At 52.4% G+C, this 20,556-nt stretch overlaps 1 protein-coding gene across 6 annotated transcripts in view; it reads left to right on the top strand.

Annotated features, from left to right (window-relative positions):
- SEPTIN9 (septin 9) overlaps positions 1-20,556 on the top strand; it is a 150,363-nt gene that overhangs the window by 85,189 nt on the left and 44,618 nt on the right. For all 6 annotated transcript variants that reach the window (XM_038156851.1, XM_038156855.1, XM_038156854.1 and 3 more), the window contains one exon: positions 4,336-4,962. In XM_038156851.1, the coding sequence (XP_038012779.1) occupies positions 4,336-4,962 (627 nt within the window). The remainder of the gene's footprint in view (positions 1-4,335; positions 4,963-20,556) is intronic.

Here is a 20,556-nt window from a genome sequence, read left to right as displayed (position 1 = left end):
TGGGCTGGCAGAAAGAAGGACATGCCAAAGGCCCATGTGCACTTCCAGAGGAGGAGAAGGAAGGGTGGAGCTCAACACCTCTGCCACTTTCCCTGCACAGCCAGACCGTGGATGCTGCTGGAGGGGCTGGGGAAGCCCTGCTTGAGCCCAAACCCCCTGGAAAAGACAACAGTGGGGACAATCCTGCAGTGTGGCCAGCCCAGGGACACCTTGCCCAGGGACACCTTGCTTGGGGCTGTCAGGGATGTGAAGGGACCTGGAGCCCTTGGGGACACAGAGAATCGGCCACAACTGCCCATGTGGGACCCTGGCACGGCAGGTGGAGTGGATGTGGGGCCCTAGAGCCCTGCCTTGCCTTCAGCTGCTGTTTTTGTGAGGAATACAGACACTTCCCTGCAGGAAGCTGGGAGGAGGAGCAGAGGCTGTTTACTTTCCTTTCCTGGCTCTGGGCAGGACACACTATTTATAAGCTTTTTCTCTTTTTTTTTTGAGGGCTGTTGTGCTTCCTGAGGTTCTTCTCTCTTCTCATGCAAGGAGGAGAGAGGCATTGCTGAGCAGGGAGCTCCAGCCACGCTCGGTCCCTCAGGGCCAGCCCTGCTGAAGGTGACATCCCCAATGTCATCGTGTTCAAGGCAGTGGGGCTCTGTCTCAGAGGTGGAAACACAAATCCTTGTGGTCACAGTCCTTGTCCTTTCTCATGCCTGGCATGTCTGACCTTCTCCAGACCATGCTGAATTCATGAAATGTGCCAGCAGGACAAGCTGGGTACTGAGACCCCTGTGAAACCATGAGATGGTCACATTTCTGCCCCTCTTTGGAGTGAAGGTTCCTTGCCCAGCCCCTCAGCCCCTTCCTGCCCACTGGAACAGCAGCACAAGGCAGGATTTATCTGGAGGGCTTGGTTCTCCTGAGACTGTAATCGTGGTTCTGCAGCTCTGCCTGGGGCTTTTTGAACCCCTTTGTGTCTGGGCTTTGACCTTTTTCTCTTTTTTGCAACAGAAGGACCTGGAAAAAAGCCATTTTTGGGTGTTGTAATTCAGTCCAGCCCTTTGATAAGGACAGGGGCTGGCTGTGCTCCAGGAAGACCACATGGATGGCATTGGGCAGGCTTACCCCGGGCTTGGGGCACTTTGTGGGGTTTGAAGTCAGAAGAAAGGGGCCATGTAGGTCAGCATTGCAGTCGGGTTACTCACCATTTCTTTGGGAAGGGGCAGCAGGGCTCGGAGGAGTGGAGATGATGGATGTGCCTCATGTGAGGAGCCCTTGGAGGTCAGCAGGGCTGCTTGTACCCAAAGCTCATTAGCAGGTCAGAAAGAAATCCCCAAACCACTTGGTACTGAGGGATCTCCAGGGCAATGTTCATTAAGGAAAAACACTCGTCAGCATTTCCTTTGCTGCCGGGTTCCTTGAGAGCGTTTACCCTGTTCCTCAAGACATCTCTCAGGAGGTTACAGAGCTGCTTGTCGAAGGGAAGAGGTGGAGACTCAGCTGGCTGGAGGAGTGACAGGCACGTTTGAAGAGCCTGATGTGGACAGAAGCGTGGTTCCACCCCCGGGGGAGCCTCCAGTGCCGTGTCCTCTGCTGCTCTTGCCCACCCAGCTTTGCTCAAGGCCAGGCAGGGGCTCCCTGTCGGGGCGTCCCTTCCGCTCTCTTTGTTTCCAGCAAAATGCAGGCTGGGCTTGGCTGCTGCATTGTTTTAAACGTGGGGGTTTTGGGAAAAAAAAATACAGCTAAAATGTTTGTTTCTGGATAAAGTGTGTGATGGAGAGGGGAAACTGGAAAATCTGTGCTGGAGGGTCAGAGCTCCAGCTGAGGGTGGAGACCTGAGAGTTCAAACACGTTGAAAGAGCTTTCCAGTGTGGGGCTTTTTTTGAATTAATTATTCTGGGATGCTGAGAGCTGTGAGGTGGACACAGACCTGCAGTGCATGAGCTGTGCCAAGTGCAGACTGCAGGGCAGGGACTGCTGCAGGGAGCTGTCACCCCTGTGAGTAGGTGGTGGCATGGCTGGGAGACCTCCATGGAAGTCAGAAACCAGATAAATCTGAGCAAAAGCATTTTTGGTTTTCTTTATTGCCTCCCTCCTTTCTTCTACCAACGTCTGAATATTTCTGAGATGCAAGACAGACCATTTTGTCACGAGGTGCCCTTCGTGGGACCCTTCCTGGGTTTACGGGGGGGTGAGTGTTGTGCTTCGGTGCTTTCCTCTCCCTATGGTCACAGAGCAGCCGTGGGGCTGCTCCCATCAGGCTGACTTTGGGCTTGGATCTCTCTGTGCATCCCCCCGGCTGGTACCCCACCCTTGGGAGCCCATCCCAGACTCCTGTTGCTTCCCAGCAGTTCCCATGCTGGGGTCTGAACCAGAGCTGGGGGAGTGGGTGTGTGTCCATTCACGTCTGTCTGTCCCTGAGCACAGAGGGCTCCTGCCAGGTCACTAGTACAGAACATCCTGGGGAGGCTCCTGCTCTCAGGCTCCTCAGTGCCCAGCCAGGCTGGTTGTGCAGCCTGGGGTTCGTATTGAGGAGTTCTGGGGTATTCCCCCAAAAGGAAAGCAGCCCAAAGTCTGGATCCTCACATTTTAACCCCTGCAGCCTCCCCTTGGTGTGGCTTGTCCAACACGTGAGCCCCAGCTCCGAGGGCCCTGCTTTTGTCACCATCTCTGGTTCCCCTGAGCCAGGGGAGGTGCCCATGGCTGTGACAGCCCCTGCTGCCAGGACAGAGGAGGTGACATCTGCTGCTGCCCTGCTGGGTGTTGGAGCAGAGCTCGGTGGCTGCCACAGGGATGGTTCCCCCTCCCTGTGCCACCGGCTGGGCCCAGCAGTGACTGATGGATGTGTCCAAGGGATGGAGGGTCCTGGGTCAGAGCAGCGCTGGGACATGGATGCATCCTGCATGGTGGATCCTCTCCAGCTCCACCCCAGGGGTGGGAGGACCTCCTGGGATGAGGCAAGGCTGTGCTCTCCCTGGGATCCTGATTCACAGAATTCACAGAATCACTGGGTTGGAAGAGACCTTCAAGATCATCGAGTCCAACCCAGCCCCAACACCTCAACTCAACCCTGGCACCCAGTGCCACATCCAGGCTTTGTTAAACACACCCAGGGATGGTGACTCCACCACCTCTCCGGGCAGCCATTCCAGAACTTTATCACTCTTTCCATGAAAAACTTTTTCCTGATATCCAACCTGTATTTCCCTTAGTGCAGCTCGAGGCTGTGTGCTCTGGTTCTGTCAGTGCTGCCTGGAGAAAGAGCCCAACCCCAGCTGAGCACAGGCACCTTTCAGGAGCTGTGGAGAGTGATGAGGGCAGCCCTGAGTCTCCTTTTCTCCAGGCTGAGCTCCCCCAGCTCCCTCAGTGGTTCCTCAGAGGGTTTGTGTTCCAAGCCCCTCACCAGCCTGATGTCCTGTGGGGTCTCAAGCCCAGGATTTTAAAGGCTCAATCTCCCTGCTGTATTCTGTTGATGTAAAGGATGGGTGGACTCGTTGCTGATGTTTGTGCTGGCCACTAGCAGTGTGGCTGTCACCACACCAGCTCAGCCGTGCCTCGTGGCGGCTCCCTTGGGATCCCAAGGCTGTGCCTTATCCTGCCCTGTCCCTGTGCCTGCCTGAGCGTTCTGGGGGGATCAGAGGGTATTTCCAGCCCATGGCTTTGCCATGGGATCCAGCAGTGGTTCCCTTTCTGTGGAGTTCAGCCTTTTGTTTCTACCTGGCTGGGTCCTCTAAGGAGCAGGGATCAGTTTTCCCTTCCCTTGTATCAGGGTCTCAAGCCCATGTGCTCAGAACACTACAGTCTTCGGGTTCATGTGGTCTCTAGGTTTGTTTTTAAGGATTTGAGCTTCTGTGGCTGCCACCTTTGTTTTTTTTGTTGCATTTGTATGGATTTGGTGCTCTCCTGGGGTTGTTTTCCTGTTCCCAACTTGGATTTTGCTGGCAGTGCTCACAGGAAAGCCTGTGTTTATCTGTGCATCCTTTGGATGTGAGAGGGAAAGCGAGGTGTTGGGAGCTGGATCTCTGTGTTCCCCCAAACCCAGTGCCCTGCTCTGCTCTGCCATACCATGGTGGGACCCTCTGCTCCCCTCTGAGTGTGGGATGGAGGCAGTGTGGGGATACTTTCTGCTCTGGGGCTGAATTTCCTGGCCCTGATTTGTTTTATTACTGGGTTTTTAACTTGTCTGAAGAGGCAGGGCCTTTAATCCCCAGCTGCTCAAATGGATTGTGAGTCCTGGGATGAAGGAGCAGAAATGGAGTTAAGAGCCTTGTGCAGTGTCTGTAAGCACCTCTGGACACACTCAGGTGGATGGTAACTAAATCCTGAACTACTTTTCATGTTTTTCAGCTCTGAAGAGATCCTTTGAGGTCGAGGAGGTAGATCAGTCTTCAAATTCCTCCACGCCACAAAGACGGGCCCCAAACACCCTCCTCAGGTCCACCGTGTCCAGCTCCACGCAGAAGTTTCAGGAACTCGGCGCCAGGAATTCGGAGCCATCCACCCGCCATGCGGAGCCCACAGTCCAAAGATCCCCCAAGCCCCCTCTGAGGAGAGTGGAGCTCTCTGGACCCAAACTGCCGGAGCCGGTGTCCAGAAGAACAGAAATCTCCATTGACATCTCATCCAAGCAGGTGGAGAACTCCACCTCGGCCTTGTCGCGCTTCGGCCTCAAGCGAGCCGATGGGGGCCACAAGCCGCCCGAGGCGGCGGCCAGGAGGACTGAGATCACCCTGGGCAAGCCCCAGGAGCCGGGGCTGCGCCGGGCGGAGGCGCCGGCCTCCAAGATCCCCGAGCTGCCGCAGCGCCGCGCCGAGCCCGACGCCGCGCCGCGCCGCCCGGACGGCCAGGTGGCCAAAGAGAGCCCGGCCACGCGGCCGGCAGAGAGCCCCGAGCCCGCCCTGCCCGCCCAGCCACACCCGGCAGAGCCAAAGCCACAGGCGGTGCCCACGGAGAGCCCGCCAAAGAGAGAGGAAGGTGAGCGTGTGATGGTGTGAGGGGCGCGGTGCTGTTGAGTCAGGGGTGGAGCGAAGGGCTCCGGTCTTCATGAGGTGGATCAGAAGGTGATGAGGTGATATCATGAGGTGATATCAGAGGTGATATCATGAGGTGGATCAGAAGGTGATTTAATGAGAGTAGCAGGTCTTTTTGTAATGTGGCTTGCTAAGGTGAGACTTGACTGGTCTCAAAGTATTGGTGTCAAAGCTATTGGTCTCCAAGTTGATTGGTCTCAAAGCTATTCACAGCTCACCAGTGGTCTGAGAGGGTCATGAAAAACCTCTCACGCCATTGATGAACGACGAATAGCACACTCTGGAGAAGCACACCTATAAACAAGGGTTACAGAAAGAGAGATAATAATTGTTTTAATGCTGTTCTCTAAGTTTCCCACAGCTTCTCACAGCTTCCCAGGAAAATCCTGGGAGAACGATGTTGTGGCATTCACATTCCCTGAACATGATTCCTTCACCCAGGGTTATTCTCCTGAGAAGCTGAGAGGCAGCGAGAGGCCTCAGAGAAAAGGAAAACAATTCTTATCTTATTTGCTTCTCCTGTGTTTTGCTCACATGTGGAATGTGTTTGGAGATTGTTTACCCACAGGTGATTGTTCCATTGCATTCTCCTGTGAGTTGTTTTCACTCCTTGGCCAGTCAGGGCCAAGCTGTGTTGGGACTCTGGAAAGACTCGCGAGTTTTCATTGTTGTATTTTTAGCATTCAGTAAGTATCCTTTCTGTATTCTTTAGTATAGTATAGTATAGCATTCTTTAATATAATATAATATAGTATAATAAAGTAATAAATTAGCCTTCAGATGAGATGGAGTCAGATGCATCATCTCTCCCCTTGTTGGTGACCCTGCATTTACCTCTGTCTCTCTGTCTCTCTGTTCAGAGGATATGTGATTACCACAGGTGCAGCCCTGCGTGGGGTGGTGGCTGCCTCAGGTGGCACACAGGAGGTGGCAGGAGCTGCTTGCTGCTCTTTCAGCTCCTGTGGTGACGCCTCTCGAGGCTGCTCGGGGATCTGTGCTCAGATGTGTCCACAGGCAGAGCTGTTCCCTTGGGTTTATCCTGCCTGAAAGAGCTGTCGAGTTCAATAAGAAATTCTAGAAGCAAAGAGAAAAGGAAATGCCAGTGCTGGCAGAGCAGGTCTGAGCAGTGTGTGGTGCCAGTGTGGCAGGAGCTGGTTCATCCCCGTGAGGAGAGGAGCAGGGAATCAGTGTGGGAGCAGCAGGGCTTCATCCAGAGACATCCAGCTGCCCTGTGCAATGCAGAGATCTCGTGGGATCCTCAGGAGCTGGATGAGGGACAGGCGAATCCTCAGGAAAAGCCACATCAAATCTGCCATGGCTCATCCTGCCACATCCTCCTTTCCACTGTGCCTCCCTGTGTGCTGGGAAGTGCCAGCTCTGCCAGCTCAGGCCCTGTGTGCAGACCCACAGGGCCCTGGGAAGGCTCTGAGGTGTGGGAGAGGTGCTGGCTCTGGCAGCAGTGTTGGGATATCATTGTTTGGTGCTGTTGTTTATGGTTGTGGGGCAGGAACCGCCTCTGTTAGCAGAAGTCAGGGTTTTTGACCTTGGAGACAAAGTCTAATAACATCATGGACCAGAGCCATTATTAAACTAGAGACCTGGCTTATATTAGCTCTATCTTGTTTTCAATTAATTCCATATTAAAGCCAGCTTCCCTCCCTTCCCAGCTGTCATTTATTCTCCGTAATGTTTTGGAGATTTTCCTTTCAGACCTGTTAATTACTTTTCCATTCTGCATCACCCCTGAGCTCCCTCCTGTGAGGGATCCCGTGGTCAGGGGGAGGGCACCCCCTCCCTCCCCACCCTGGGGGCTGTGGGATGGGCTGAGGGGGCTGAGCCAGGACCTGGGAGGTCCGTGCCTAACTCTGGAGCTGGACCCGGGGTCCCATCCCCTCTCCTGGGGGCAGCCCTGTGGTCCCACTGACATGCAGAGAGGCCAGGCTGTGGTGTGTGCTGGTGCAAAACCAAGCCAGGAGTCAGCAGGGGAGCTGATCTCAAACCTGCAGGACTCAAGTGGGTTTTTCTTACTGTGTGTGGTGTAGGCATGGCTTTTCTGAGCTGGTTTTTTCACGGGTTGGGCCATCTCCAGCTGGGCACTGAGCCCCAGCCCAAGGAGGGGGATTTTGTGAGCCCCCCTCTGTCCCCAGCTGCTGTGTGTGGTACCCGGGAGGCTCATCCTGCCCCGTGGGTGGGTGCTGAGCCTTGTTCTGCTGCGTCTGGGCTGCTCAGAGTGTCCCAAGCCCTGAGCCCCACGGGTGGCTGGCACTTTAAGAGCAGAATTCTGGCCGAGCTGCTGAATGCTCCAGCTGCCCAGGGCAGGGAGACAGGGGGGACAGCTGCTGGGACGAGTGTCACCCCTGAGCCCAGCTGTCTGGAGTCTGCCTGGCAGCACGAGCCCGCCTGGCTCTGGTACAAAAGGGGCTTTCAGTCCAAATGTCTCCAAGAATCGTCACAGAATGGTTTGGCTGGGACCCCAGAATGGAAGGGACCCTAAAGATCATCGAGGTCCAGCCCCACTGCCATGAGGACAAGGTTGGAGGGGCTCTGTCTCCTTTTCCCTGTGTGTCAGCAGCCCAGGGTCACTGCCAGAGCACGTCCCCTTCCTGACCACCTCCCCCTGCATTGCCATGCCTTGAGCTTGCCCTGGTTTGCTCTCACACAGGACCCTGTTTTGGGGTGCTCCACAACACCCACCCTAAGGGGATGCTGGGCAGGTGTGTGGCCTCTCTCCTTGCTGCTGGTGCAAGAACCCAGAGAGATTTGGGGGGCTGCACAGGGACTCTCAGGATGTCCCACGGATGGGTGCAGGCACGTTGGCAACTCTCATCAGCTCCGCTGCAGCTTTGGCCCCACCACAACCCCCCAAATGCAGGCACTGCCCTGCAGAAGAGACTAATAGTGAGCTTGTTAGGTAAGGGAGTGAGAAAAAGGTGAGAGGTAAAAAGAAGCTAATGAAGAGCTCTCTATAAGGCTGTTACTAAAGAGACAGAGAGAAAAGAAGAATTAAAAAAAAGATAAAGAACTTTACAAGGAGGTAAAATATTTTTAGAAATTTAGCTGAAGTTACTGTTACTTTTCACCAATAGTGTTCTGTTAATTTGTTGTAACCAATTAGAGTAAAAAAAAATATAAACAATTAGAAAGTATATAAAAAGTCAACCATATTCTATAATTAAGGGTTACCATCTGAGACTGCTTGTAGTCTCTGCTCTGAGTGGTGACCACCTCACCAATGACACTGCCCCTCTGATGTCTGCAGCAGGGACTTGTGTGGCGGCTCCTGCTGCAGGGTTTGGGTCACCAGGAGGTGCTCCTGGGGCTCTGGGCACCCCTGGACCCCGTGGCTGGTGGCTCTGCAGCACAAACAGCTGAGCAGGGGATGCAGCAGCTGCCTCCAGCTGCCCTCACTGGGTGGGGTGAGCTCTCCTGTGCTGGGACTTGCCTTGCCCAGCTGCCAGGCTCAGCTGCCTTGCCCTGCTGCTGAAGGCATGCAGGAGAGCGTGCTGTGCAGGAAGAGGCCAGTCAGAGGAGAAGAGCAGTCCCAGGGAGCGTGGCAGTTCAGAGCAAACCACAGAGCAAAGGAGCAGTTTCAGTGCTGAGCTTCATCAGGGCAGCGTGGCTGGCAGTGTGGGCTGAGCCTGCTCCAGAGCTGGGCTTCCCAAGGTGGGGGAGAGCAGGAGGTGTTTAATTGTCAGGACCCAGGACATTCCTCTGGCTGCCCTGGCTGATTCGAGACCCTGGCGAGGGGCTCAGAGACCTTTGGCTCAGAGTCCAAAACACCAGTGCCTTCGATTTTAGCCCGTAGAAAAAATAACCCACTTCTTGTGACGATTTACAAGCCCCAAGAGTTTGAGTAGAGTGATAGTTAATTTGTCACAGGGTGAAAAAGCAGGATTTTGGGGTTTTAGAATGGGGGTTCAAGAGGCAAGATGGAGGAATCTGGGTGTGTCTTGTCCTTCTCCTTCTTCTTGTCCTCCATCTTCTGCTGGGATGGTGGCACTTTTGGATTGGTTTAGAGTAGAGACAGAGTGTCCAACATGGGTGATAGGCACTGGAAAATTCTTGTAAATAGAGTACACGTTGTTCTTAGTATAAAAAGTTACACCACCCCACGGGCAGGCACTGGGCCTCAACCCGACCTGCTGGACAGATCTCAGAGGTCAGAGAAAGAATGTAAGAGATAAGAAAAAAAAAAAAAACCTTGAAAAGCTGAACCGACGAATCTCAGCTTCTTCTTTGGTTGCAGGGCTGGGAGAAAAAAGGCTTTCTAATACCTCAGGGGTCATCTTAACCATAGAATCCTGAGATTTAATGGGGCAAGAAATATTCCTTCCCATCCATGTTCTCCCTCCCTGAGTCTTTGTGCTCTCCTGCACTCCCTGGAGAGCATTTGTTTTGTTTGTGCTGGCATAACATTGAATTGGGCCATTAGTGACAGAGAGATGGGACATCCTGTGGGACGTGCCACTGCAAAGGTGGGCTTTGTGTCCCCAGAATCTCCAATGGAGATGACAATGGAGGTTTTGTGTGGCTGGGCTCCCCAGCTGGGACAAGGAGCTGGGATGGGATGAGCAGGTGATGTGGGTTGCTGGAGTCTGCCAGAGCGATGCGAGCTGGGCTGTGCAGTGGGGGCAAGGGGAGGACGTGCAGAGGGCAGAAAGAGGCACAAACAATTAAAAATAGCCATGAAAACAGGGTGAGGGGAAGGGCTGTTTCTGAGCCCACAGCCTTGGGCACTGTGGGGAGCTGTCCTTGCTGTGCAGGACTTAGCAAATGAGAATATCCAAATCTGAGCTCCTGTGGGTGGGGGTGGCCTCTGCCAGGCTCCTGCTGTGGGCAGCAGCTCGCTCCCAGTCCCAGGGCACTGGGCTGGGCTGGCAGAGGAGGATGTTCCTGCCCTGTGCTGGCAGAGCAGGTCTGAGCAGTGTGTGGTGCCAGTGTGGCAGGAGCTGGTTCATCCCCGTGAGGAGAGGAGCAGGGAATCAGTGTGGGAGCAGCAGGGCTTCATCCAGAGACATCCAGCTGCCCTGTGCAATGCAGAGATCTCGTGGGATCCTCAGGAGCTGGATGAGGGACAGGCGAATCCTCAGGAAAAGCCACATCAAATCTGCTCTGGGTGATCCTGCCACAGCATCCCCTTGCACTGCCTCCCATCTCTGGCATTGTGCTCATGTGGTTGAACATCTTGGCTTTCTCTTGTTCCTTGCAACGTGTGGTGGTCGGGCTTGGAGAGGGGGGAAGGCATTGCTGGCCCCAGAAGAATTCATGGTTTCCATTTTGGTGTAATAGTCTGTTGCTGCTTCCCCCAGTGTAAAGCTGTTTGTGTTGATGGCTCAGCTCTGGGATCTCAGGAGGTGGATTGGAAGCACTCCCAGGTGAGAGGTGAAAGCTGGTTTGAGCTGATGCTCCTGTCTGTCTCCCCACAAGCTGCTGTGGTTGCCCAGGCCCTGGGACAGCACTCAGCCAGCAAGGCAGGCTCTGTCCCACCACTGCTCCTGCCCCGTGGGCCTTCATGGCAAGGATGCTCTGGAGCTTGTTTAGATAAATCAAGGCAGATATAAACACCTAAACCAGGGATGTGACCTTCCTCTGTGTCCCAGCGTGGGTCTGTGCAAAGCAGTGAACCATCTCAGCCTTCAGCTTGGTTGGAGTCTTTGTCCCATGGCCCCTTTGGGACAGCCACACAGTGCCAGGTGCCTCTTAAAACCCCATCTGTTCTGCTGCACTACAAGCAGGGCAGCATCAGGAGAGTCAAGCAATTCAACTGTTTTCACTCTTTTTTCCCAGCTAGAACCCTCATGGAAAAGCTTTTATTTAGAACTCCCATGGAGCTGGGTTAAAATTTGAACAATTAAAAACCACTCAGAAATAGAAAGAAGCAAACCTGGAGATCCACCGAAATCCTTGTGAAAACCAAGGACCTGTTGCTGTGTGCTGGGAAGATGTGGTGGGAGCTGCAGTTCCAAGCCCCCATCCTGCCATGGACACCCAGGGATGGAGAAGTGAAGCCACACAAGCCTTGGGGTGACTTTTCTTCTGTCCTGTGCTGCTGAGGTGACACCAAGTGTGGGGCTGCGGGGGTTATAGGGATTTGGACAGCTGTTAATACAGTGAGGCTCCTCGGGATGGAAAGCCCAGGGCTGAGTGGAGATGCAGTGAGTCACCATTTCCAGCTCTTCAACTGTACAAAGAGGTTAAAGCTGTAGGGAAATGTTTCCTCCAAAAGCAGCTGACAGATTCAGGCTAGGTTATAGACAGTCTTTTTATTGTTATTATTATTATTTTTAATAGGAAAATTCCTACAGCCCAGGATTCCAAGTGGACGGGGCTGAGTGGGAAACGCTGAGTCTCGTTTCATGAACGCAGGTGCCAAAAATGAGATAATCTGGAAAAATCTGGACCTGCAGGCCCAGTGACATGGAAAGAAGAGTGGGAGCATGTGTGGGGGAGAGGAATGTGTCCCATCATGGAGACAGTGCCTGCTCCAGGACACCCCGTGCACGGGGAGGGCACTGCCAGCTTCCCCTCCCTGTGTGTGCCCTGTCCCTGGCTGTGCCGGGAGCAGCCAGTGCCCCTCGGGCTGTTTTGAGCTGTGTTTTGAGCTGTGTTTTGGGCTGTGTTTTTGTGCAGTGTCTTTGGCTGTGTTTTGGGCTGTGTGTGTTTTTAGCTGTGTTTTGGGCTGCATTTATTTTGGGGTGTGTTTGGTTTTGAGCTGTGTTTTGGGCTGTGTTTTGGTCTGTGTGTGTTTTGGGCTGTGTGTGTTTTGGGCTGTGTTTTAGGGCTGGTTTTTTGGTTGTGTTTTTGGTTGTTTTGGGGCTGTGTTTTTAGTGTGTGTTTTTGGCTGTGTTTGTTTTGGGCTGTGTTTTAGAGCTGTGTTTTGAGCTGTATTTTTGGCTTGTTTTTGGCTGTGTTTTGGGCTGTGTGTGTTTTGAGCTGTGTTTTGGGCTGTGTTTTTGGCTGTGGTTTTGAGCTGTGTTTTGGCTGTGTTTTTGGCTGTGTTTTTGGCTGTGTGTGTTTTGGGCTGTGTTTGTTTTGGGCTGTGTTTTAGGGCTGTTTTTTTGGTTGTGTTTTTGGTTGTTTTGAGGCTGTGTTTTTGGCTGTGTTTGTTTTGGGCTGTGTTTTGAGCTGTGTTTTTGACTGTTTTATTTTGGGCTATGTTTTTGGCTGTGTTTTGGGCTGTGGTTTTGGGCTGTGTTTTTGTGCAGTGTCTTTGGCTGTGTTTTGGGCTGTGTGTGTTTTGAGCTGTGTTTTGGGCTGTGTGTGTTTTGAGCTGTGTTTTGGGCTGTGTTTTTGGCTGTGGTTTTGAGCTGTGTTTTGGGCTGTGTGTGTTTTGGGCTGTGTGTGTTTTTGGCTGTGTGTGTTTTTGGCTGTGTTTTAGGGCTGGTTTTTTGGTTGTGTTTTTGGTTGTTTTGGGGCTGTGTTTTTAGTGTGTGTTTTTGGCTGAGTTTGTTTTGGGCTGTGTTTTAGAGCTGTGTTTTGAGCTGTATTTTTGGCTTGTTTTTGGCTGTATTTTGGGCTGTGTTTTGGGCTGTGTTTTGAGCTGTATTTTTTGATGTATTTTGGGCTGTGTTTTTGGATGTATTTTGGGCTGTGTTTTGGGCTGTGTTTTTGGGCTGTGTTTTTGGGCTGTGTTTTTGGGCTGTGTTTAGAGCTGTGTTTTGGGCTGTGTTTTGAGCTGTATTTTTGGCTGTGTTTTGGGCTGTGTTTTGGGCTGTGTTTTGAGCTGTGTTTTGGGCTGTGTTTTGAGCTGTATTTTTGGCTGTGTTTTGAGCTGTATTTTTGGTTGTGTTTTGAGCTGTATTTTTGGCTGTGTTTTGGGCTGTGTTTTTGGATGTATTTTTGGCTGTGTTTTGGGCTGTGTTTTTGCATGGGCACGCTTTGTGTGGATGCTGTCCCATGTGGAAGCTCCAGCTGGGCAGGATACACCCCAGGAAATGAGGCTGTCCACTGCAGCCAGGAGCTCCAGGAGGATTTGTTTGCCTTGCTGCAAGTCCCTGAGGGCTCATAGGAAAAGCAGTGACCTCCCCAGTGGAGCTTCATTATGCAGAGGGACAGTTTCCCATAGGAAACACCCTCTGCACCGTTCCCACTTCCTTTCCCTGGTATCTGAGACCAGGAGAGGGCAAAGCTGAGGATGCTGCATCCAACATCAGAAGGATGTGGAGCTGCTGGAGCCAGTCCAGAGGAGGCCACAGAAATGCTCTGAGGGCTGGAGCCCCTCTGTTCTGGAGCCAGGCTGGGAGAGCTGGGGTGCTCACCAGAGGAAAAGGCTCCAGGGAGAGCTCAGAGCCCCTTCCAGGGCCTAAAGGAGCTCCAGGAGAGCTGGAGAGGGACTTTGGACAAGGGGCCTGCAATGACAGGACAAAGGGAATGGCTTCCCACTGCTAGAGGGCAGAATTAAATAAGATACTGGGATTAAATTCTTCCCTGTAAGGGTGGTGAGGCCCTGGCACAGGGTGCCCAGAGCAGCTGTGGCTGCCCCTGGATCCCTGAAAGTGTCCAAGGCCGGGCTGGATGGGGCTTGGAGCATCCTGGGACAGTGGGAGGTGTCCCTGCCCATGGCAGGGCTGGCACTGGGTGGTCTCTAAGGTCCCTTCCTACCCAAACCAGTCTGATTCCATGCTGAGGTGCAGAGTGACCCCTGGCCTGAATGACCTGGCAGGTCTCTTCCATGGCTGAGTCTGGGTGAGGCTGTGCATCCATCCATGTCATCTCCTCACCTCCTGAACCTTGCAGGAGGGATCCAGGGCTGAACCTGTGTCTGTAGAGGGCAGAGCCTGACTGCAGGGTCACCTGGCCGTGGCTCATGGGGTCTGTGCTGCAGCTGGCTGTGAGCCCTGAGCACCCTCAGGAACCTCTGGGGGTGTTTAACAAAGCCTGGATGTGGCACTGGGTGCCAGGGTTGAGTTGAGGTGTTGGGGCTGGGTTGGACTTGATGGTCTTGAAGGTCTCTTCTAAACCCAGTGATTCTGTGAATCCTGTGATTCTGTGACTCCCCTCTGTGATGAAAACTGGGGCAGCCCCTGGACAGAGGTGCCCTTGCTGGCTGAGAAAGGGGTGAGTGCTCCTGCCTGCTGTGGGATTTGTGTTCATCCACGTGGTGCTGAAAGGCAAAGGGAGACACAGCCCTGGCTGAGGGGGACATGTAGGAAGCAAGAGTTTCTCTGTTGATCCTGTGGTATTTGCATGTCTGGAGCCCATGGCAGTCGTGCTGGGGAACATGCTCCCCACCCATCAGCTCCTTTTGGATCCTGCAGCTTTCTCACATTTAGGTTAATCATCCTACAGGCTGATAAGGCAAATAAAATCCGTTATCTTGGCCAAGATAAAACAAAGAGTTTGCTTTGATCTCCTGCGGTAAGGCCTGGCTGCTGGCTTTGTGACTTCTCTGCTGTCTGCTGGGGGAGGGAAGCGATGGCAGTGGTGATGAACCTTCTGTAATTAAGAAATTGTTCTCTTTAACCTATTTCTAAACTGCTGTCCCTGCCTGAGATGTTTCTGTTGGCCAGTGGTTGAAGGGACACCATAGGCTGGGTGCAGTGCCAGCTCCATAAACTCTGTCAGAGGACTGAATTGAGATTATAGGGAGATAACTTTGTTTTGAGAAGATCAAACGATGTGTTGTGAGCAAGAAAAGATAAGATGACAGCAAGCCATTTGTGTTCTTTACACTCCTCCAGCAAACAAACAGACACAGAGACCCTTCTACATTGTCCAAAATGCCGTGGTGAAGCTGAAGTGAGTGTGGCTATAAATGGAAAAAGCAGCTGGTCTTGGATTGCAGCCTGTGCTCAGACTTCTTTGGGCCCAGTTTTTCTTCCATCTGTTAGAGGTTTTAAAGGAGGGATGTGGGGAGAGAGCTGCTTTGCTTCGGGTTGGTTAAATTTGGGTCACTCATCTCATTGATCCCCTGAACTGGTCTCTGCACAGAAGTTCCCAGGGTTTCTGTAGGGTCACATGCATCAGTACTTCACCCTCTTGAATCATTTTGGTTTGTCTCCAGGCATGCTGGGAGACAAAGCTGGACCCAAGGGTCTGGTCCAAAATATTTCACAAACAACAAAACTTTGCAGATGTTTATGCATTTATGAAAAGCAGATCATTTTAACAAACCACCTGAGGTTGCTGTGCCAGCCCAGGAGTGACAGGGTGGGCATTTGGGGTTGCTGGACTTGTACCAACTGCAGTTGGTTCCGTGTGGAAGCTGTAGGCTGGTTTTGGCATGGCAAAGGCCATTTGTCCAACAGGAATGAAGGATTCCTGAAATGAAGCATTTTTCAACACCTTGAAGTCCAGAGGTTGATGATGCTCTGGCACATGTGAACATAACCTTGGATTTATGTTCAGCTTTTCAACCTTGAGAAGATGTCCAGGGTTTGTCTGAGTCAGGTGGTCTTACCAGGTGTTCTCCTGTGTTATTCCTAGAGGAATGGAGGTGAAAAGGGATTTCCAGCAGCACAGAACTGTGTAGGGCATTCATCCCCTGTTGTCATGAGTGCCTGACAGCCTCCCAGCCAGCCTTGTTGTTCTGTTGCTGTGGACAATCATTTGCTGAAGTTTGTGTGTCAAGCTTTTCTTTGATGCTTATCCATAATACTTGAACTTTTCATGGTGGCTCTGCCTTCCCCCTTTCCTCCTCTCCTGCTGCACATGGAGTGGGACAGACATTCCTTCCCCCTTTCAAAGAAAATCTCAGCTTGTGGAGATGTCAGAGTAGGAAGATGAGATGGGAATCCAAAAGGATGTGGTACCTAGGAGGAGAGGGCAGTGATAAAAGTTAATGATGTGTGAGCTCCTGCTTAGGAAATCGAGGTGACCTCTGTGGCGGGGAGAAATGATGAGGAGGACTCCATGGATATCAGAAGGCTAATTAATTACTTTATTATACTATATTATTCTATACTATATTACACTACATCTAAACTGAAACTGCACAAGCCCTCAGCTCAGCTGCCCAGAATCTCGTGACTGTCAGCCAGCAGTCTTGACACGCACGTGGATTCAATTGGTCAATGAATCAAAACACTCCCACCAGAATCCAGTTACTAATTTCCTCCAGGTAAACAATTTATCATAATGTATTCTGCTTGTTCTAAGAGCAGTGAATGAAATAAAAACTGCTTTTTCTTTCTCTGAGGTTTAGAGAATATAAATCCCAGAAAATCCTTGGGAAGTTGTGCCTTGCTTTTCTCTGTGAAGAGAAATGTGGCCACACTCCTGAAAGGCGCTTTCTCAGCCCCAGCTGTGTGGTAACTCACAAGTCTTGAATTGTAGGGCACTGCTTTCAACTCCAGCTCAAATGCACCTGGGGGCTGGGTACATCTGGAGGGCATCACAGGAGCTGCCCTGCCCAGCTGGGGCTGCCTGTGTTTGCTTCCCCTGTGTGTTAGGACTCTGGATGGGGAATTTTGCTTGCTCTGCTGGGCATTTGCCCTGATCTGGGAGCCTGTGCTGTTCTCTGCTGAAGCACTGAGGAGTTGGCATGCTCTGGACTCTTGTCTGAAGCTCTGGCACATGGAGGCACAGGATGAGTCCCTGGTTTCAGTCTCTGAAGCTACAAATGTGCAGGCTCGTGCTCTATCCCGTGTGAGATGCACCCAGGGCACTCACTGGCACCTCCCTCCATCTGCAGTGGAAGTCAGTTCATGGACCAAGAGCCAGAAAAACACTGAGGAGATGGCAAAAGTTTGTATGGGGGAGAGCCTGGTCAGGACCCTGCCTTTGCTGTCCACTCCTTCATTGTCTTGGAGGAATCCTCTACCCTCTCCAGCTTCTCCTTTGTAACAGGGAGCTGGTGAGCAGGGCATGATGCCTGAGGTTCAGTCCCTGCATTGGGCTCTTTCTTCTTCTGATGCCTTCTGAAGGCTGAGCTGGAGCAGAGGCTGGACAGAGTTACAGAATAAAGCAGGGATTTATTCAAAGCATCTCCTCCATGGATCCACCTTGGGCAGCACAAGAGCCCAGCCAGGGCTGCACCCAAGATGAACCCAAATGGTCCCAAAATGCACGAGCGCTCCCGGGGTCTCTCCCTTGGATCAGTTCTGCTCCATTTGCACCTTGCAGTTCATTGTCCAGTTCCAGCTTTAGCCCAGGCACTCCCACCCTGCTTGTTTTTCTCTCTGCAGCCCACGCTGTTTGTGCTCTTGGGCTGAGATTTGGATCATTTGTCCTTGGTGCCCAGCTGGAGCAGGAATTGTTTTGTCTCCCTGCTCTGTGCAGAGAGCTCACCATTTGGATGCTCCTTGCCTCATGTCCTCTTCCCCTGCTTCCATCTGGTACAGGCTGGATGGAGAATGGAGAGTACCTTGGAATTGTCCAGATATGTCCTGGGAAAAAAGGAGTAGATCTGAGCAGCTTTTCTGATAAAACACAATTGTTTAGACAAACTCTGGCTGAACTTGCTTCCTCCTGCATCCCAGCATGCAGATAAATGGGGTGGAAGTGGGAGGCCAAGTTCACAGGCTGCTGGGGCCCTCCCTGGGGTCACACCGGCCTCAAGACCCCCTGTCCACCCCTTTTGGTGGCCTTGGAGAAGATGAGAGGATGCTGTTGAGTGCTGAGGATGATGCCCTGGCTTTGGGTAGGTCAGTGCCCCGAGATGCGATGGGAGCCTTGATAAGGCAGCACATCAGGGGTGTGGGTGGTCCTGGGGGCAGCAGTGAATCCATCATGAGCTGCAGAGGCTGGACCTCAGCTGTGTGTTGCTCTGTGGGATGCAGGAGGTGAATTTGCTCCAGCGCTGTTCTCTCCAGGCCTGGCAGGGCTGGGTGTGGGGTGGCTGGGCAGATCTGTGCCCCTGAGAGATCCCTGTTTGAGCTGGCAGGGTCAGGATTTGGTAGGGCAGTCAGGATCTGGGTGGGATGTGGCCACTGCAGAGGTGTTGTGGCTCCTGCCGAGGTCTCCAGGAACTGCTTTGTGGAGTCAGATGAAATCTGAGATCCTGCCATAACACTGATGTTCCTCCCACCATTCCTCAGGGAAACAGTCCTCCTTGCCCTACTTTGTGTAGTAAATAAAAGTTTATTTACAGCCCAGGAGTGCACGCCCTGAGGTTGGGAGGTGAAGGGTTCCTGCAGGGCCCTGGAGGAGCTCTGGGGTTTCCTTTCTGCTTCGTGGCTTCAGTTCCTGGACAGAAAAGTCTTGGGAAGGAGCAGCCCGGCGAGTGGGAGCTCAGGGGAGCAGAGCCCTTTGCTGGCCCTTGGGGCATGGCTTTGTTTCCTGGCCCTGTGTCCCTGTGTGTCACCCGGAGAAGAGCTGAGAGGGGATAAGGAGTGCTCACAGGTGACACGTGGGCTGGAGCAGCAGGGACAGCAGCAGGAGGTGAGCTGCCATCGCTCTGTCCCCATCCTTGGCTGAGGGTGGGGTGGGGACAGGGCTGAGGGGGACGTGGGGCTGAGCTCTGCTGACCTGTGGGGTCTGTGGGGCTTCCAGCTCTGTCCTGGCACTGCCCAGAATTCTCCTGCAGCGCTTCAGGGAACGAACATTTGTTTTCTCCTCCACTGGAGGAATGGGAAGGGTCTCTTTGGGGTTATTTCAGCCCTTGTGTGGGACAGATTATTTATGGGGCAAGCAAACCAAAGCCATGATTTGGGCTCCACTGAAAGAGCAAAGCTGGGAAAGCTTCAAATCGTGGCTGCAGAGACAAGGGGGGAAGTGGCTGTGGCTTTCTGCTGGGGACCAGTGTTGTGTCCCTTGGGAGAGGCACAGAGAACATTGTTTGGAATTTCTGCTTTTCCTTCTCATTTTTCAGACATGCAAGATTAATTGCTCTCTTTTATTGTCTGCAGCAATATTTATTTTGCTGCTCTGCAGCAGCAGGGACTGGATAGTTTTCACAAACTGAATTTTCCCTGGACAAGCCCCTCCTCTGATTTCACACTCCCAGCTGCCGGGCTCGGTTTTAAAGCAGTTTGCACCGAGGCTGGAAATATTTGAAGGGCAGAGCAATGCCTTGCAGGAAATGGCTTAAGCTTCCTGCTCCCAAGATGGTGTGAGTGTTAAAACAGAACTGGAGAAATATTAGACATCCTACATCCGGCCTGGCTGGGGAGGGTGACCCTGGGGTGATGGGATGGAAAGCCTGGACACCCCCTCCCCCTGCTGCTTGTGCCTGGCAGCTTCCTGCAGGACGAGGGGCCCCCCCTGGCCCCCATCCCCCTGACTTTATGGGGGGAAAAAACGGGAAATTGTTTCCTGCTCCGCAGGGCTTTGCTGTGTTTGGGTTTTGTGGGAGATGTGTGGGGTGAAATGGCATCAGAGCGAGTTTCCAGCGGAGCTGGAGAAGCGGCGGTTCTGATGAAATGTTTGTAGCAGCTCATCCACCATCTCCCAGGCTAAAGTTGATATAAAATTTCAATAGCTAAACTGAATTTCATTTTTGTATCTTTTGTTTTGAAGAAAGCAAGCAGGCAGTGCTGGGTGGCCGGGGAGTCACTGCTCTACTCACAGCACACACCACTTACGGGTTCAGCAAAGTATATATACTGTTTTTAAGCCTACAAAGCATTTTCTAATGTGCTTGGTTAGTTTGAATCAGCAAATATCAATAAGCTGGGATCAGCAATTTCATCCTCTTTCTAGGTGGTCGTTGGCTTCCTGTCCTTGTGGTCGTCTGGAGGGAGGCCTTACACTGCTACATGATTCTGTCAAGTGCATTAAGCTTTTTATTATACACAAGCATTTAGGTGCTTTGTTGTAATATCTCTTAGCTTTACCACAACTTCCTCTATTTTATTCTAAGCATCAGTCATCTTGCTACCTCATCTCTTTTACTCTGCTATGCTTCTTTTGTTTCGATTTTATTTGGCTATTCAGTCAGAAATTGTTCTTTATGTCTGTTTTCAACCCAGCAGATACAAGAATTTGCTGATTCCATTGCCAATTGACACGAATCACGAAAACATTTTTCACAAAGTGAAGATCTGGGGGAGCTGGGTCTGAGTTGGTCCCGTTTGTCTCAGTGAAATCACTGCTGAATTATCGACTCAATCAGAGGCACGGGAACCCTTCCAGCACGGAGGAATTCCCGTTTGCTGCCGGCTGAGCACCATCTACCTGGCCAGGCAGGGAATAGCAGCTGCTGTGTGTCCAGGACAGACGGACAGGGCTGGGACAGACGTGGGAATCTGTGTGTGCAGGAGCCTGGGGAAAGGCAGGCACAGATGGGCTCCCCTGGGCACAGGGGGGACCTGGTGGCTGTCACATCTTCAGCTGCCCTGGTGTGGAAAGCTTCTCCAGACCCTGCTTTGCTGGCTGGAGTGTGGAGATTTCGGGAATTTTATTCAGAATGTTATAGGTTGGATTAAAAAAAAATAAATCTGAGCCGTGTCTGGGAGTCTGCAGGTGCAGGAGGAATGAGGTGGAGGCAGGAGGAGGAGTATGGTCTGAGCTCACTCACAGTCACTTCCTGCAGCAGCCACTGAGAATCCTAAAATTGCTCCTAATGAAGGCAAAACTGCAGCCGTGCTGGGAGCTGAGTCCCTCTGGGAGGCGCGTTCCAGCTCCAGGAGCAGCAGTGAAGTGTGTGGGTGCATTTTGG

Source organism: Motacilla alba, chromosome 18, assembly GCF_015832195.1.
Source record: "Motacilla alba alba isolate MOTALB_02 chromosome 18, Motacilla_alba_V1.0_pri, whole genome shotgun sequence".
NCBI classification, from domain to species: domain Eukaryota; kingdom Metazoa; phylum Chordata; class Aves; order Passeriformes; family Motacillidae; genus Motacilla; species Motacilla alba.
Note: the sequence above shows the minus strand (reverse complement) of the source record. Positions and strands in the feature narration are given on the sequence as shown.